This window comes from Eubalaena glacialis, chromosome 15 (genome assembly GCF_028564815.1).
Source record: "Eubalaena glacialis isolate mEubGla1 chromosome 15, mEubGla1.1.hap2.+ XY, whole genome shotgun sequence".
Taxonomy (NCBI): domain Eukaryota; kingdom Metazoa; phylum Chordata; class Mammalia; order Artiodactyla; family Balaenidae; genus Eubalaena; species Eubalaena glacialis.
In genome coordinates this window covers 53,386,534-53,405,536 of record NC_083730.1, presented here as the reverse complement: position 1 = coordinate 53,405,536, position 19,003 = coordinate 53,386,534, and the positions used below count along the sequence as shown (strand labels likewise).

At 45.2% G+C, this 19,003-nt stretch overlaps 1 protein-coding gene across 1 annotated transcript in view; it reads right to left on the bottom strand.

Moving 5' to 3' along the window:
• NPC1 (NPC intracellular cholesterol transporter 1) overlaps positions 1-9,799 on the bottom strand; it is a 48,833-nt gene extending 39,034 nt beyond the window's left edge. The window contains exon 1 of the mRNA XM_061170386.1: positions 9,607-9,799. Coding sequence (XP_061026369.1) covers positions 9,607-9,663 — 57 coding nt within the window. The 5' untranslated portion in view covers positions 9,664-9,799. The remainder of the gene's footprint in view (positions 1-9,606) is intronic.
• Positions 9,800-19,003: the final 9,204 nt, after the last annotated feature.

Here is a 19,003-nt window from a genome sequence, read left to right as displayed (position 1 = left end):
CCGCTTGCCACAACTAGAGAAAGCCCTCGCACAGATACGAAGACCCAACACAGCGATAAATAAATAAAAGTTAAAAAAAAAAAAAAGTCATATGTTTAGGCCACAAGGAAGGGAAATTATACAAATGAGGAAGCAACAAGCATTTAACAACGCCATATCCCAAACCTTTAGCAAGAAGTTGCAAAATTCCACCATTTCTATATAAAAAGATAATTATGTCCTAATTATGTCCATAAACCTAGCAAATCTAAAGAAAGTACTGCTCTTTCCAAAACTCTGGGTTTCCCACTAAAAGGTCATTATCCATCTACTGAAGTTTGAAAAGGCAAATAAGCTAAGGAGGGGTGACAACTGCTTATATTGACCTGTAATTTACATACAAGGGACCCGTCCCTTGGACTCCCCCTCACAGAATTCTCAACAGACCAACAGGGCAAGCAGGTCCCGGCCAGGGGGCACTCTGGCACGTCACCCACAGGAGTGGCAGGAATCCAGTCATAAAACCGCAACTCTGGCATGACTAACAGGACGGGCGTCTGGAGTCTAAGTTCCCCTTCCTCAGCACTTAGCACTCTACGGGAAAATAAAGATGACCCAATGTTGTTTGATCCCTATTTACAAGATCATCTTTTATAATCTACACCATTTGTTTCAAAGCAAAGTTGTTTCCACCCACCAAGTAGAAGAGATGGGGCGGGGGGGTGGGGAGGAAGGGCTGAGGGTTGAGCTTGAGGGGCGGGAGATCAGGAGTCCTGGGTTCCTCAATAAATGTTGAGCCCGGCTGCACCTGGAGCAGGTAACCTGGCTGAGCAGAGCAGGAGTCTCCCACCTGTGAACTGCACTCATAACCCCGCTTACGTCACAGCTCTGGTGTGAACGCTGAATGAGGGAATAAAGGAGGAAGTGCTTAGGAAACTAGAAAGCACTACCACTCAAACGTAAGGAATTATTCTTAATGTCTTCCAACTGTTTTCTTTGGGGCCAGGAAAAAACTGGGCTTGAGTCACTGCTCTTAGGTTTGCTTTCCCAAGTCATCTACCTAAAGAAGCATGAACCGGCGGGGCCCAAAGGTACTCACAGGCCACTCGCTGTGTGCCAGGCACTGTTTTAACTGTTCTTACATATTAACCCAATGAATCCTTACAACAAATGCACGAGGGAAGTTTTTTTTTTTTGGCCACACCGCGCGGCATGCGGGATCCTAGTTCCCCGACCAGGGATGGAACCCACACCCTCTGCAGTGGAAGCGCAGAGTCTTAACCACTGGACCGCCAGGGAAGTCCTGGGAGGTGCTATTATGCCCAATTTACAGATGAGCAAACAGAGGCAGAGAGGCTAAATAACTTGTCCAATAGCAGCAGAGCCAGGATTCAAACCAGAACATTCTAGTTCCAGAAACAGACTCTCAATAAGATATAATCAACCCTATAATTAAGGTCCTCCCTCAAGGGGGTCCATCACCCATGCCTTGTGCAGGCCTGTGCACTCACTCACACAGCTGCACAGGTGGGGAGGCCTCTTCCCCACCTCGAGTCTCTCGCCGACAGCTGAAACCCGAGCATCTCCTTCAACCGCAGGCCCGGCCCGGCTGGTGCCGAGCCCCCCTGGGGACCTCCACCACCTGGCCTCCTCCTCATCCACATGTTCAACCTCATCTCTGTGTTGGTCCCTTCACCTGCTCCTGCCCATGAAGGCTGCTCCATTTCACCCTCCCGCTCAGTCAGACCACCCCCAACTCCTCTCCAGCTTCACCTTCAACCACCTGCTGCACAGCCCAGGTGCTCAAAAGGAAACCAGTCTTTCCTCCATCACCAGACCCTCTTCATCAGGGGTTCAAGCCCAGGTACCTTTCCCACCAACCTCCCGGGAAGCCTCGCCGGTGCAGCCTCCCTCACCCCTTCCCCCCCGACCCCTTCCCTGCAAGCCCACAGCCATCCTCTGTCCACCTCATCACCTCCCACCATGTGGTCTGCTCCCATGGGGGTACACCACGCCCACGGCGCCCAGGCACTGGATAAGGGTGCCCCTGTCACCTCAATTCCGCAGCAGATCTGTGAGGCTGGCACTAAAATAACACCATTTCACATATGAGGAAACTGAGGGTTCCACAGGTAAAGCGACCCATCTGAGGCCACATCTGAGAAACAGCAGAGCCAGACCCTGCCCAAGGCCTGGCTGGTTTGGAAGCTGGAGCTCTTACTCCTTATGCTGCACGAGGGTCACTCCTCAGTGGACCACTGACTAGGCCGAGCTCAACTATGCAGTCCGTCAAGAACCTAGCTGACATCCGAACAACTGGGGTTTCCAGGCTCCAAAGCGCCACAGCACAGCGGTCGGACTTTATCAACGAAGACAACGGCTCACCTAAAGATCCCTGGAAGATTTCCTGGAACGTCAGGGCAGCACAAGCCGACGCCAAGACCAAGGGCACGCCGAGCAATCAAGGGCTCGGGTACAGGCCACGTACTTCCTTCCTCAGGGAAGCAAGGTGTCTGGGTGAAAGCTGCCTTTACTCTGATACAAGAACACCTGGTGCTGACTTCACACCAATGATACTCGCCTGGGGAAGGACGTATCCTGCCCGATACTGAAATAAACCCACCAAGCTGGAGGTCTGCCAGAGCCCAAAGGGCACCAGACTGCATGTGAGCTCAGCTCCAGAGATGGACGGTGGTGGTAGTTGCACAACATGTGATGTACCTAATGTCCCTGAACTGTACTTTAACTTAAAACGGTCGATTTTATGTGTATTTTATCACAAAACATGAGCTCGGATGCCCTTCACCACATAAGAGAAAAGCCCAGTGGCAAGGACTGCAGAGAGCACATTCTTGGTTATACTGAGATTAAGCAGAGAAGGGTGACTGTCAGTTGAAACACCATGGGTCTGAGAGTCATGCGACACAGCCAGAGTCTCTAATAACAGGTGTTGCCAAAGCTCCACCTGGGGTCGGGGGGGGGGACAAGTCCAAAGAATGATAATTCTCCACAGTTCATCTCATGGGCACCGACCAGTCTTACAGAGCTATTCATGACCACAAGAACTATCTTATTTAAGCATTTAAACATTTAACCGACTCCTAAAATGTTAAATGAGTGTAGGCTTTATTTTCCTTAATTACAGAGTACCCACCCATCACAAATATTCAAACATCACAGGTGTATATGAGATAACATTGAAAGCTCCCCCTTACTTCTCCACTGCCACCCCATTCCTCAGATTTAACCAATGCTAACTTATTAGATCTAGGTCTTCCGGGCTTTCAATTCCCTCCCACAGGCAAACCTGTAGAGATGTATCCACGCAAACACACACAAATGCAGTAACTTTTACATAATCTCTACTACCCTCTGTGACTGGCTGTTGACTCTACCTGAACTGCCTGTAACTGTATTTATCAGGGTCCCCAAGGCCAGACTCCAGCCCTTGTCTGCTGTCCCTTGTTTTCTCCACACATTTCAGTCCCCGCCCCCCATCTTGGAACGGCCTCCCTTTTTACAAGCCTCACCCAAGACTCACTGCCTCCACTAAATTTAACTCTGACTCTTATCACCTGGATCTGGTCACGGTGCTCCCCCGTAGGGTGAGCTGTCTTGGGGCATAGGCAGGTTGGCCCCAGGCAGCACCTGGCTGGTGCTCATGGGCATCCATCCTCACTGCTTGAGTCAGCAGGTGTCCTGCACCCAGAGCTCAGGCGAACCATTTCTCTGTGACTTACATTCCACAAGCTCCCCTGGGGATCCACCAGGACGCGGTGGATAAACTTTTCCTTAGAGGGCCAAATATTAAATATGGTAGGTTTATGGGCCCTAAGGTCTCTGTGCTACATACTCAACCTTGTCTGCTGTAGCTCAAAAGTAACCACAGACGATGGGTAAAAGATGGGCGTGGGTGTATCCCAAGAAAACTATCCACAACTACAGGCTCTAGCCAGGTCATAATTTGCTGGCTCCTGCTCTAAGATCAAGGAGAATTTATACTTATGAGTATCACGAAGTTGTGCATGAGGGCAGAGGTTGCAAGAGTATTTTCTTGCCTTTGTCTTGACTGCCCTGTAAGACCACAGAATCCTAAAGGGCAGAGCCCAGGTGTTATACTTCCTTTGAAATTTTCTATAGTATCTCATCCAGTGTTCACTGATTCAGAAACTATCAAAATGTACAAGATGAGTTAAAGGAGCTTGACTGGATTATGTAAGAAGTTGCTTTGGCTTTAACCCAGAATTTAGTGGTTACAAGCCTAGACCATCTCTGCTTTTAAAGGTTAGGCCATATGGTTATTTCACAACATGCTCTAGAGTTTAATTATTGGATATATGACTGCACAGGGAAGCATCTTTCAATAATAATAGGAATAGTTCAGGAAAGTTAAAAAAAAAAATGCCCCTTCTGCTCTACGTCAGCAACTCTAGCAGCTGTTAAACAGACTCTAATTGGGAGCTCCCCCAAAGCACATCTTATCACATGGAGAAGCTCTGAACCTCAGCAACAGAATTCTATACTCCAGGCTGAATATTAACTCATGTTCAAATGCTTAATGAACATCAACCGAGTGCTAGGCACAAAGTTGAGTGATTTCTCCCTCATTGCCTCGTTTATTTCTCAGACATCCCATGGAGTAGTATCACAGAATTTTACAGGTAAGGAAACTGGAGCTCAGAGAGGATTCTCTGAAGTCACATGGCTCATAAGTGACAAAACCAGTAATGAGAAACAAGATTTTGAACGCCAAGTTAAGCATTCTCCCTCCTATTCACCCCCATGCCCACCCCGCCAGCTGCTGCACTGTTCAAACTTCAGCTCAGTTTGTACACGGACGTATCCTTAGATTGTGACAATGTGCTAGGGATGGGCTGTCCCCTCCACTATCATCCTACACAGGTGTCCCTCTTTCCACACAGCCTTGTTCACCTGCAGGACTAAGACTACCATTTACATACAACTCTAGGCAGCTGTCAAGTCCTGACTCACTTTCTCAGGACCAGTGACTGTCTTCAGCCCCAGGCCTGTACCTGGCCATCCCATGCAGATGCAGTGCAGGGCCTGGTCCCCTCACCTCTGCTGCTGTCCTGTATAAGTAAAGCTCAAGATGGAACCTGGAGACACACCCAGCTGCAGCTCTGGCGAGGGGTGGAGCTGAGGGGCTGGCCTGGCCAGTCAGGATAACCCAGGAGGCGGTGGCCCAGAGAATCCTGTCCAGAGATTAAGCTGCCTGCTGTGTCCTTTGGGGTCAGGTATGCAGACCAAACAAATATGACAGGACATTTGGGGTGGAGGCTGGTCTGCTCTGACTTTTATTGACGGAATTCTCTGGAACACTGTTTTATAGCCAACCTGGGGTAAACATATCCACACAACAAAGGATAATTTGTGTGAGCACCAGGCACGCCTTTAGATGGGTATTTTAGATATATTTTTCGAGTTAGATGGGCTCAGCCAATCTTCACTTTACAGATAACCCCTCCAGCTTGCAGTTTAACTGACTTGCCCAAGGTCACACTATTAGTTAGTCTTAGACATTTCTGAGCTCCCGCAACTCACGAGTTTGAAAAATAATCCAAAAGCCACAAGGCTAAATCAAAACCATGAAAGTGGATGGGGGTGTATACTGTCCGTAGGTTTTTTCCTAAGGAATGTTCACACAACGTGACAATTGAACCAAGGGTCAGGCCAGTAGGCTAAATCCACCCCTGATCTATCACGGGCTTTTGGAGAAGCCACACTGGAGCCAGGAACATGCCTTGAATGTTACTGGCCAAGTAGAACATCTACTAAACACCCATTCAACAGAGCTTGCTAAATATGAATAACCTGGCAGCAATATTCTGAATTTCAATAAAGTAGAGCCCGGAAGTCAGAAGACAGTGGCTCAAGCCCCAGTCTGCCATTTACCAACTATGACCTTGAGACAAACTTCAGCCTTAATATCCACATCTGTAAAACAGGAAAAACAGCATCACACCTATCTTAAGGAGTCTTGGGAGGTTAAAACAAGACCAGAGGTGTCATCGCAATGGAGTACTATGCAAAAATTAGGTAATTCCTTTTTCCTTAGTCTCTTGTAATCCAGGATGCCATTTAAAAATATTGAGATAATTTACATACCATAAATTCACCGTTGAAGTGTACAGTTTAATGGTTTTTAGTAACAATTGGGTAACTTTCCCCCCTATTTTCTCCAGTTTTCCTTTCATCCGCCTGGTAAGCATTAATTCACCCTCCAACACTCAGCTCAAAAATGGACTCCCCATCACATTCTGTCCCTTTATTAGAGCATACTTTTCTTTGCATTGTAATTTTTTTATGTATCCACTCTTCCTCCCATCAACTATGAACAAGACAGGGATAGTAACTACTAACTTTTACATAGCACTTTACAGTTTACAGACAGACCACTTTCTGGCTAGGTGATTCTTTCAATCTACTATTGTATCCTACACTGCACTCACTTCACATTTATGAAATTACTGAATGACGGTCATTTGAGTTCCTCTGTGGCCCAATTCTAAAGATTCCCTCTCAAATCCCCCAAGAGCACACTTGCATCAGAGAAAGCAGGGGTTTTTTGGGTTTGTGTGTGTGTGTGTGTGTGTGTGTGTGTGTGTTTTAAAGTTTTCTTGCCAAAGCAAATATTCTAAAGACTGAAAATAACAAGCATGTTCCAAGCAAAGGAAAGCCTGTCGGGCCACCGTTGATCTTTGCAATCACCCAGACAACAAATGCAAATCCAATTCTGATCTCTACTAGCCTCTGAATGCCTCCCCGATCTTATCCCCTCACCCAAATCCATAAAGGCCCAATGATTTGTTGATTCAGGCCATGCTGGAGATGGTAAAATATAGTTCTTGCCCTCAAGGAGCCTGCAGCATGGTAGTTCAATTCAAACAATATTTCTCTGTCTTTCCACAAGCACCCTGAGAAGTAGGCGAAGTTGTTAACCCCATTTTACAGAGGAGGAGACTGCCTTTGCCCAAGATCACTCCTGGTAAGAGGAAGAGTCAAGACCCACACCAGGTCTTTTAACTCCAAGTCTTGTGCCAGGCCGTAAACGCTGCTGCTGCTGCAGCAGTTTAAACAAAGATTGAGAACTTCAGAGGGAAGGCATTCTAGTTGGGAGAACAGAATAACAATGTCACAGATGAAGATACTTTTGAACTGGGCCTTGGAAGATGGGCAGAGTTTTGACAGCAAGTAGTTTATTTGGCTGGAGAGCTGGTGCCCTTCACAGATCTGTGGGTGAAAGAGCAGACGAGGCACCTGAGATCAGGCTAGAGATGGCCCACTCCAGGCTTCCGCACAGGTAATGTGTCATCTGTAAAACACCCCTGAAAAGCATCCCTTTTAGGAGGAGTGGAGGGAGGGGAAGGGTTACCCAGGAAAGAGGATTCTTTGTTCTGGGTAATATGACAAACACTGAAGGAATACAAAGACCTATTCAGCAAGGCATTTTCTTTCTGCCCACTTGCTAATAATAAAAAGCCTCATTTTCCCTTGATTACTTATGTTAGTAAAATAACTGATCACAGCATCAATCAAGGAATGGGAGAGACTGGGGAAGATTACCCACATTCGCTCCAATTTCAGAAAGTTATTCTTCAGTGCTCTCAGGCTGAAAGATTAACCCATTCCCGATCTCCTCAGGAAAAGCAGTTTTAATGACTTAATTCCTACCCAGGCCTCATTATGGTGCAAGTCTCTCAAGAAAAAGCTTATAAATATTACAGTCAGGAGAGATGTGTACTACTTCTCAAAACTGCACACATTATTTGGATGAACACAAGGTTTAAAAACCATGCAGTCTTAGTAATGTGATTTCATCATCTGTAAAACTTAAAAGTTAAGGAAAGCAAAAATCCCCCACCCCCCCCAAAAGGTTATTTCAGACTTTATGAAGGACAGTTAGTCTGCAATTCCGTGACAGAACTTTACTGGTGCTCAGATTGAACCCAGACGAGCTGCTTATCACTGGTGAGAATTCTAAAAGCGGGAACCGCCCGCCCGCCCATCACATTTCAGGTGTGAGGAAATGCAGGTACTGAAAGCCTCTGCAGACATTAGGGAGCTAATCTTAAAAATATCAACAGGAGGGTCTCCAGTTCATATTTGCAAACCTCCTCAAGGCTTCCAGGCGTTTTGCAAGAAACTTGTGACCAACCTCTGACCTATCCCAAAAGTCCTAGAAGGAGAGGCACTCATTTACCATCAGCCCCGGCTGCTACCTTGAGGTAAAAGGATTTCAGAGATAAATTAAAGCTACTTAACCATGTGAAGCCTGCCTGTTAGATCCTAACCTAAAACTCTCAGGAAATTGAATAGCTGTATTTTCAAAGCAAATAACTGCTGCTATTTCTTGAGTTTTTACTACAGTGATGCGGTCTCTCCAAACATCATTATGCATGGAGGGACCTCAGTAATCATACGAGGTATTGCTTATCTTCAGAAAAAGTTAGGCTTGAAAGAGTAATGAGCCCAAAGCCACAGAGCTAGCAGGCGGTCTACCGGTTGACCCCATTCCAGAGCGCCTCCCCGAAACCTGCTTTCCTCTGCCTCCCCTCCCCACCAGGTGTGTGCTCTTCCACAAGCCCACACCCCTGGCGACGCCCACACGCACATACAGGAGGCCCTTCCGGGGTCAGCCACACCTACCCCCCCTGCTGAGAACTATGCAGACGTCTCAGGAGAGCTTTTTCTGGTGCAGGAAACCCCTTGATCTGTCTTCCCCTGGGACTCACTGCCCCCTCATCACTGACACACCTATGAGTGGGCACGAGAACCTGGGATTCCCATCAGGATCTGGTTCAATCAGCACTAAATCCTTAGACATCCCTCCCGACACCCACAGTTTTAAAGGATAAAACTGTAGCCACACAAATAGCAGCGAGGCGCTCATGCCCAGGGTTTCTACCAAACCAGGGGAAAGCCGACCCAGGGAGTTCCAGGCCCCATCCTCTCCACGGCTGGTATTGCGAAATCCAATTAACCCGTGCACCTGTCGGCCTCAGCTTCTAGAGATGTAAAGGGAGTGGGTAAGAGGTAACTTGCACTCTTTAGAAGACCAAGCCGCCTTCTGTAAAGTACTTAGGGCTGCTCCAATTTGGGGCCTGACGGATTTCTAACTTTATCTCCCCTCCCTCCTTCACCCTTAGGGGAGGAGAGGAAGAAATAAAGTGGTCAGATCTTCTAAACACATTTACAAAGAATTCGCGTGCATCTGGCAGAATTAAGGGGGGAAAAGGCAGGTTAAATAATACGAACCCTATTCCTCTCTGCCCATTTTCTTCCTCCTCTCTTCACCCCACACCCTTAATCCAGAAACGAGGTGACCACAGGTGAAAGGAGCTCCAAACAGGTCAAACAAGCAGCCCCCAGTTGCCACCGTCTTCCAGACCACAGGGAAAACTGCGTGGCCGGAGAAAGACACCGGAGAGCTGGGGGGGACCTCCAGGGGCTCCATCGCTAGACCAACTTCCCCGGGACCCGCGGGACCCGCGGCTGGTCCTCTCTGGGGCCGAGGGCGCCTGAGCCGCTGCACAGCCCGCCGCCCTCCCCGCCTCGCGGCCTCACCACGTCCCCCACAGCCTGCCCGGGTCGCCGGCGGCCGCTCACCTGCGCCGGGCAGAGCAGCAGCAGGAGGAGGCCGAGGGCCGGGACGCACGCACTCATGCTGCCGTGGCGCCAGGCTGCAGACGTCGGTGACGGTCCGCTGGCAGGCTCCGCTCGGCTGGCAGGCTCCGCTCGGCGTCCGAGTCTGTCTGGGTCCGGCACCGGCTGAAGAAGAGAACAAGCGCCAGCTGCGGCTGATTGCGCGCGCAGGTCAGGAAGGACGAAGGCGTCGTCAGCTCCTCCCACTTCTGGGTGGGGCCGCTGCCGGCACGGCCTGGACCCGCCCCAGACCTGTCCTGGGGCGAGGCCGACCCGGGGTGGGGTGGGGTGGGGTGGGGAGCGGGACAGGGGCGGGGCTAGTCGGGACCCGACCGCCGGATCCCACAGCGCCCTCCCCAGTCCCAGCTCGGCACTTCTCCGCCTTGCGGCGCCTGGGGGCGCAGCCCCGGCCCAGGGACTCGCAGACCCGGGCCGCTGAACATTTGGAATCCGGCCCGGGAAGGATACTTCTGGAGCTGTCCCAACGGCGTGTGGTTTTGATGCTTTAACTCCTTTCTCCCCTTTTTGTCTTTCCTCGATTGGAGACGGTGGGCGAGGTTTTAGCACATGGGATTGTGTGCGGACTATCTTCCCAATTAAGACGCCACTTCTCAGCGGGTCCAATTAGCACCCTAAGCAAGTTCTCCTTCCAAACCCAGTCACCCAAAAGGAATCCATGCCTGGGCACTTCTAGCAAAGCGGGGGGCGGCGCCACGCAGTGGCCTGACAGTGTTGTGATCCGAGAGCTCCACGGGCGGTGCGTGGCTGTGGACGATGCCTCAGAGCTACCCAATCTCTGTTTTCTGTCCTCTCAGCCCACTTTTGGAAAAGCGCTAGAACCGCACCACCTGCTGGCGGAGCCAAGCGTGGCAGGGAACGTGCGGACGTCAGAAGAGCCCGCCACCAGCCCGGGGGGAGGTTTGACCCAGAGGTGGGACCAGAGTCCGTTAAGCTCTAGGTGAGGTGAAGTAACACAGAGATAAGGAAGCATCTGCTTTTTTAAGCCTTACACTTATTATAATCTTTTTACACTTATTTTTGTTATATGTATTTCTGGTAACATTTTCCCTCAGATTTAATTATTAAAACCACTCAAAAGCATCAGTCATTTCCATTTTGAAGGTAAGGAAATGCAGGTATGGATCTCTTCTCCGCACAGTGGAAGCCAGTTTACAATGAAAAGACTAAATATCCATCTGTAGCGATGAACAAACCTAGTGAAGGTAGGACCATGATGCAGGTGACATTCCCATCCCTACTCTACAAAGCCTCTGATTCAGTTACTGATTTGCCTCCCCACCTCCTCTGCTCTGAAATGTCCACCTGTCTGGCTGGGCACTGAAATTATAGGGATCCCCTCTGGACCTTCAGCCATGACGACCCCCTGGCCTCATGCACTGGCTTGCTCTCAGGTGCCTGGTGCTCTCGCTGATGATAAGGTAGTATGCTTCATGCAGAGATACTCAAATTGTTGTCACTGAACCAGCTGGCTGCACCACCACCTGGGAATTTGTTAGAAATGCAAATTATGGGCCCCACCCTGGACCCACTGAATCAGAAATCCTAGGGGATGAAGCTGCCCTTTTTAGTTTAACAAGCCCTCCTGGTGGTTCCAATTCACATTCCAATTCAAGAACTACCTCTGTAATGTATTCCCTGGATCCTGGTGGGTTAGTTACCCTTCCAATTTTAGCAAAGTCCTTATGGGGGAAACAAACAAACAACCTTTACTAAATAATTGACTTGAATAAAGGTAATTTTAAGCACCACATGAAACATTTCTGGGATGGGCAGAAATTTTGATACCCAACAAATTATGTCTACTTTTCACCAAAATAGTAACTAAAAGATCTTTTAGCTATATATATTTTTTCTGTTTTTTGTACAGCTTTGACAATATCCAAAAGGCTAGAATATATTTTAAAAATAAACTGTCATATTTTGAAGAGAAATTTGTTTTGCTGATAAAGTAATCCATGCTCATGGTGGAAACTTTGAAAATACACAAAAGTTTACAGACAAGAATAAAAAAGTCATATGTAATTCCACCATTATGGTTAATCTATGTCACATCATGGTGTATTTTCTTCTTCTCTGAAAATTGTTTTCACTCATGTGAAGAAAAAAAAATGTTGCCTGCCATCCCAATTCTACAAGGATTAAGCCTTTAACCACTGCAGTTGCTAATGTGTGCACCCTGAGGGGAATTCAGGATGGAGAAAAACTGGAAGTATTCTGTGCATTGGATATACTGACCACTAGGTAGCTAAGATACGTAGCTAAGGAAAAATTTCAAAGACCCTAGATTCTTTCATCTTCCCCTACTTAGAAAAGCACTAAAATCATTAACTTGAAATGTCCGTTCTTTGTGATTAGCAGTGATCTTTTTATGCTTGATTACACGTTTTTTTCCAAGCAGAAAAGTTCACATACATCCTGGTTCCTCCCTTACCTCTTTTGAACAGTTTCTCAGAGCTCTCTGAGAGGCTGTCTCCCAGGCTATGGTCCTCAGTGAGGTCCCCAAATAAAAACTTGACTCACAACTTTTACATGGTGCGTTTTTTTTTTTAAATATAGATTTATTTATTTTTGGCTGTGTTGGGTCTTCGTTGCTGCCCACGGGCTTTCTCTAGTTGCGGTGAGCGGGGAGCGGGGGGCGGGGGGTGCTACTCTTCATTGTGGTGCACGGGCTTCTCATTGCAGTGACTTCTCCTGTTGCAGAGCACGGGCTCTAGGCGCGCGGGCTTCTGTAGTTGTGGCTCGAGGGCTCTAGAGCGCAGGCTCAGTAGTTGTGGCTCACGGGCTTAGTTGCGCAACAGCATGTGGGATCTTCCTGGACGCGAACCCGTGTCCCCTGCATTGGCAGGTGGATTCTTTACCACTGTGCCACCAGGGAAGTCCTACATTGTGCGTTTTTATTTCGGTTGACACATGGTTGAGGTCCTAAGAGAGACTTTTTGTTTAAATAATACTCAATACCACTATCATTATAAACACCACTCAGCACTGATTGCATAAAAGTAAAGGACAAAACAAGAGGGTCAATGAAATTATTACATGTATGCATCTTTATAAATGTGCAGAAACATCCTCCAGAAAACATCTATGTAGTTGAAAACATGTATGTGAATAATATATGCATGGGCTTTTTAAACAAGTGGGAACATACGGTATACAGTTTACAGCTTGCTTTTTTACATTTAGCAATATGCTTTTCCACCTCAATACTTTTACTAGCTTTATGGATTTCATTGTGTGTATATGACATTTCTGAAGCTAGCACTGTAGGCCAGTCTCAGAGCTGTGCCTAAGTCAGTGAAATAGAGTTCACCACCAAAAAGTATTTCAAAATGACTTAAGCCTCAAAATTGCATTTCTGAAACGTGGGAAGGGTTTGTATATCTCTAGTAATATTGTATAAATTCACTTTTCTTTTTCTTATGCCTCCTCACATTCCTGAGCTTGTCTGGATTCCACAAAGCTTTGCATCTTTCTGTGCCCTCTGCTTTCCTCATGGTATTGCATCACAGAAGTCTAAAAGCTATTGAACATTTTCCTTAGGGAGAGAGATGAGAATGTTGACCCAAAACAAATTTCTTTTTACCTAGCAGATGGAAGGGGAAGGCTAGAAATAGTTTGTTAATAGTTTTTGATCCATTACACAATTTATTTAATCGATCTCCTGTTTTATGTTTGGTTTGTCACTTTTGTTACAGGAAACAATGATGCAGTGAACGGCCTTGTACCTAAATCTTTACAATCATATACAAATAGAACTGTCGGAAAAATGCATATATTGTTGGATCAAAGGAAATGTGTATTTTAGTTTTGATTATTGCCAAATTGCCCTCCAAAGAGATTGCAATTTACACCTTTGCTAACAACATATGGAAGTACTTGATTCCACCTCTTTGCCAACACTTATCTTTGCCATTCTGTTAGGTGAAAAATAGTATCTGTGATTTTAATTATTTTGTTTCTTATTTTAAAAAATATTATGATGCTTTAGTTTGTATTTTATTAATTATAAGTGAGATTAAGAATCTTTTCATACACTTATAAATTTTTTTTCTTTTTCTGTATTCTTCATTTTCTGTCAGTTTCTTTTCATATTGATTTGTAAAAACTATTTTTTTTAAATTTTATTATTATTATTTTTTAACATCTTTATTGGAGTACAATTGCTTTACAATGGTGTGTTAGTTTCTGCTTTATAACAAAGTGAATCAGTTATACATATACATATGTTCCCATATCTCTTCCCTCTTGCGTCTCCCTCCCTCCCACCCTCCCCATCCCACCCCTCCAGGTGGTCACAAAGCACGGAGCTGATCTTCCTATGCTATGCGGTTGCTTCCCACTAGCTATCTATTTTACGTTTGGTAGTGTATATATGTCCATGCCACTCTCTAACTTTGTCCCAGCTTACCCTTCCCCCTCCCCATATCCTCAAGTCCATTCTCTAGTAGGTCTGTGTCTTTATTACTGTCTTGCCACTAGGTTCTTCATGACCTTTTTTTTTTTCCTTAGATTCCATATATATGTGTTAGCATACTGTATTTGTTTTTCTCTTTCTGACTTACTTCACTCTGTATGACAGACTCTAACTCCATCCACCTCATTACAAATAACTCAATCTCGTTTCTTTTTAGTTGTAAAAACTATTTATTGAGAAAATTCACCTGTTGGTCTAGCAAATGCAGTGCAGAAACTTTTACTAATTTACTAGTTTACAGTGTTATAAAAAATTATTCCATGTTTTCCTTTAGAGTTTTAATGATTTCATGAAGATAATGATCCATCTGGAATTATTTTGCTGCAAGGAGTGATGTAAAGATCTGGCTCTCCACCTCCCCCCAGAGCCTCAGCAATCAGATGGACACCTGCTCTTCTTAAAGTCATCACTGGTTTTAGTGTTGCCAAATCAGTGACAACTCCTTTGTTCTCATCTCACTTGCCCTCTTAGTAACATTCAGCAGATAATCACATGTTCTTCATAAAACATAGTCTTCTTTAACCCTCATTCTCCTGGGTTACCTCATTGGCTAAGCAACCACTGCATCTCATTTTCTAGACTAGGGATGTGATTTCAGCAGGATATTCATGTTAATAAAATTTTATTCCAATAAAATAACTTTGAGTCCTTCTAATATAGAAGTTTTTTTTTTTTTTTTGCTGCTGCTGCTGCTGCTGCTAACTTGGAACCTTCAAAGTAGGCAGTGATTCAAGTGGGCAAAGAAAAAAGAATGCCTAACCTCTGCACAGATTGCAAGCTTGCCTAGTTTCTAACTTGAAGGCTGAAATTCAATAATAGGAAATGAAGATAGAGCTGGGCCTTTGGGGTACTAGGATGCAACTGACTTAATCTGGTGATACCTGAGACTGTTCCCGTTGGACTCGGCATGTCTTCACTTTGCTCTTTTTTTTTTTTTTTCCACTTTTCCCTCCGTGTATTAGTCAGCCTAGGCTGCCGTAACAAAATACCATGGACTGGGTGACTTAAACATCTGGAATTTATATCCCATGGTTATGGAGACAGAGAAGTCTAAGATCAAGCTGCCCGTGATTTCTATTTCTAGTGAGCCCCCGCTTGCTGGCTTGCAGACGGCTGGCTTCTCATTGTGTGCTCACATGGTCTTTCTTTGGTGAACGTGTGTGGAGAGAGAAATCTCTCTCTTCCTCTTTGTAGAAAGTCACGGAATCCTATCGGGTTAAGGCCACACCCTTATGACCTTATTTAACCTTCATTACCTCCTAAAAGCCCTGTCTCTAAGTAGTTACATTGGGGGTTAGGGGGACATATAAATTTGGGGGAAGACACTGTTCAGTCCATAGCACGCCTCCTTGTGCTCAGGCTGGGTTATGACTTTTGTTGGCTCTAAGTACCTTTGCCTTTGGGGGCCCCTCCCTCCTTAAAATTATATTTTACAACTGCATTTGGTATAAAGATGGATATAATCCAAGCTGATTTCACTATTATATATTTATTATTATTATATTTTTATTTTTCTTCTGATTTTAAAATAAATTGATGTTAAAACATTTTAGGAGACCTTGAAAGTGTCAGGGGCCCTAGGCACTAGGCCTACTGGGCTTCATGGAGAAGTTGGCCCCACTTCTGTAGACATTGTAAATTTTGCTAACAGACAGCCCCCAAAAAGGTCCAGGAAGAGCAGCTAGAGCTGACTCTAAAAGCACCACCTGTAGACAATCGGAGGATGACCAGTTCAACACAGGGAACAGGAGAAGGTGACCAGCTCACACCTGTCTCCTTCTGTCTGGCTACACATTGCAAACACATTTTGGTGAAATATAGGAGACCCTGAGTTCATGCTTCTGCCAAACCTCTAGGGAGTTTCAGGTTGAGTGTTTTTGGCAGCCTCTTTTTGGTAATAGACTTTTTTCTTTTTTATTCGTATATAACCCATATATAAAGTATATAAAACTTGCCTGTACAGTTCAATGAGTTCTTACATATAATATACTTATATTATCTATTACTTGATAACCAATTATCCCAAAATGTAGTAGATTACAAGAAGAAACATTTACTATATCAGAGTTTCTGTCAGCCAGGGATTAGTGTGGTTCTGGGTGGTTTTGGTTTGTGAGGTTGTGGTCAAGGTGTCAGCTGGGCTACATCATCTGAATGCTTGACTGGGGCTGGAATATTTGCTTCCAAGATGCTACTGGCAGGAGGCCTCAGTTCCTCTCCATGTGGGCTTCTCCACGGGGCTGCTTGTGTGTTCTCAAGACTTGCAGCTGGCTTCCTCCAGAGTGAGTGATCCAAGGGAGAACAAGACAGAGCCTCAACTCAGTGGCATGCCATCACTTTTGCCATATTCTGCTGATCACACCGAACAGTCCTGATACAATGTAGGAGGGGGACTATACAGGGACAAGAATTCCAGAGGAGGGGAGCATTGGGGGCCTTCTTGGAGGCTAGTTACCTCAGATCCATATAGCCACCAACCAGAGGAAGCCTATAGAACATTTTCAGGACCCAGAAGGCTCCCTCATGCCTTTTCCCAGTCAATATCATCCCCTCCTCCAACCAAAAGATAGCCACGATTCTGACTTCTATCATCATAAATTGCTTTTGCTGTTTCTGAATTTCATGCAAATGGAGTCATATTCTTTTGTGTCTGGTTTCTTTCACTCAACATTATGTCTGTGAGATTCATCCACATCACTTATAGCAATAGTTAATCTTTTTTTATTGCTTGGTAACATTCCATTGTATAAAAATACCATGGCAGACATTTGGGTTGTTTCCAGTTTGGGCCATTATAGAGTTGCTATGAACATTCTTGTACAGGTCATTTCTTTGAAATAAACACTCAATTCTTTTGGGTTCTGCAATAGAGTTTTAAAACTCCATACTTAAGCAAGCCAAATTTTACAGACATCTTCATTTAAAATAGCTTACAGACACAACTCATGACTTCAGTGTCAGTGGTTTATGAGGGTTTAGGAATGGGGTAGTTTTGGTCAGACTTATGGTAAAGTATTACTCACCATACTAAGGATATTTGAATTGGTGATTAATCCAGTCATGGGTTGCGGTGTAGCTTACACTCACACAGGATGCTATTAGCATGGGGATACCTTGAAACATGGCTGTCAGTGGTTTTCACTTGGCATTCCCTAATCTGGAGGATTCAGTCACATAATACAGTTTCCTTCGTCTGGGGTGGCTTTTGGTCTTATCTTTCCTAAAATAGGGAGTCTAACTTGTAAACGGAAGACTTTTCTAAGGCTATTTTTAAAAGTTCAACTGCGAGAAATAGGAACAATAACAGCATTTCCTTCATTAAAAATTAGAGGGTTAAATTCTAGTGAGGGAGAGAAGAAGAGATCAGCGATGGGAGAAGTCATTCTTTCTGTTGCCAGAGATAAAGCTGACAAGGCATCTAATAAAAACTGAAGATCTTGGGAATTCCCTGGCAGTCCAGTGATTAGGACTTGGCGATTTCACTGCCTGGTTGTGGAGATAAGATCCCACAAACCTCGTGGCGTGGCCAAAAAAAAAAAAAAAAAAAACCACAAAAGCCTGAAGATCTTTAACTTCCTTCAATTGTTAAAACATGACTTCACTCATATTTTTAAATTATCTTAAAATATTGCCAAAAAATAAGGGTAAGTCACCAGGAAAAGATTCTAAGACTTTCCAGGCCCACTAATGCATAAATTATTTAACTGAGGACTAAGCATGGTCAGAGAGCTTGGAGAAAACACCCCAGTTAGTATTCCTGGCTTCTCTCATTGTGTTTGGTAAGTTAAACAGAGTAAAGAGACAGGCCAGTCTCTCAGTCAGACGAATGTGAAATAAATTATTCTAAATTTGCCCAGAGAGCATAGAACATATTTTTTGTCTTATTTCATTTTGATTTTGGTTTTTGATTTTCTCCATATTTTGAAGCACAGGTAAGTACATGGGTGTGAGCTGATGAGGGAAAATGGCATGAAAAATCATCACACGGTGTGAGTCTGTATGTAGCTGGGTCTCAGCATGGTTCTACATGCTCATTTTTTAGCACCTTCTCACAGTGAGATAGAACTCACTAATTAAGACCAACTGACCAGCATAGATAAGTGTACTTTCTTGCACTTTACCAAGAAGGTAGTAAAACATTAACTCTCAGGCACCACACAGATCCTGCACAAAGTTCCTTGTTGGTGACAAGCAGAGGTAATACATTCTGATGGCTGCCAACAATTCCTAGAAAGTGTTAGGAGTGGTTTCAAAAAACAATTGTACCAACAGTACTAGAATCATTTGAAGTCAACCATTTAATTTATCATTAGCTGCAGGTCCTGACCAGACCCCATGCTTTTCCTCTCCAACACAGGGCCAGAGTTCTTTGACGACTGAACAAGCGCACCAAGGGCAAGGTTGTGCAGCAAAGGAGGTCTGCAATTTGTCGGCCCTGGTGTTTCATGGCCACACTTCTTCATGGGGTTTGTTGCCTGCTCTCCTCTTCTTGAGACTTTCTCCTCCCTTGATCCACGTTTCACTTCCCACTCCTGTCCATTTCATCTATTCTCCTTTGCTGATTCCCTTCTTCCTTCCAATTTCCTTCTCAGCTATTTCCTCTCACCAGAGTCTTTCTGGGGACCTCATTTGTCCCATGACTTTGACCATCACTTCTACATAGATGATGCCCAGATCAGGAATAGTCTTGTCCTAAACGTTAAGCTGCTATTTCCAACTGCCTTCTGGAGTCTATTTCACACATTCTTCAAACTGAACGTGTCCCCACCCCAACTCTGCTGTTCTTTATTTCCTAGAGAAAATTTCACCATCCTCCATGTAAACCTTGTATGTGGGAAAGAGTTAGCACAGCAGACCTGAGAATGC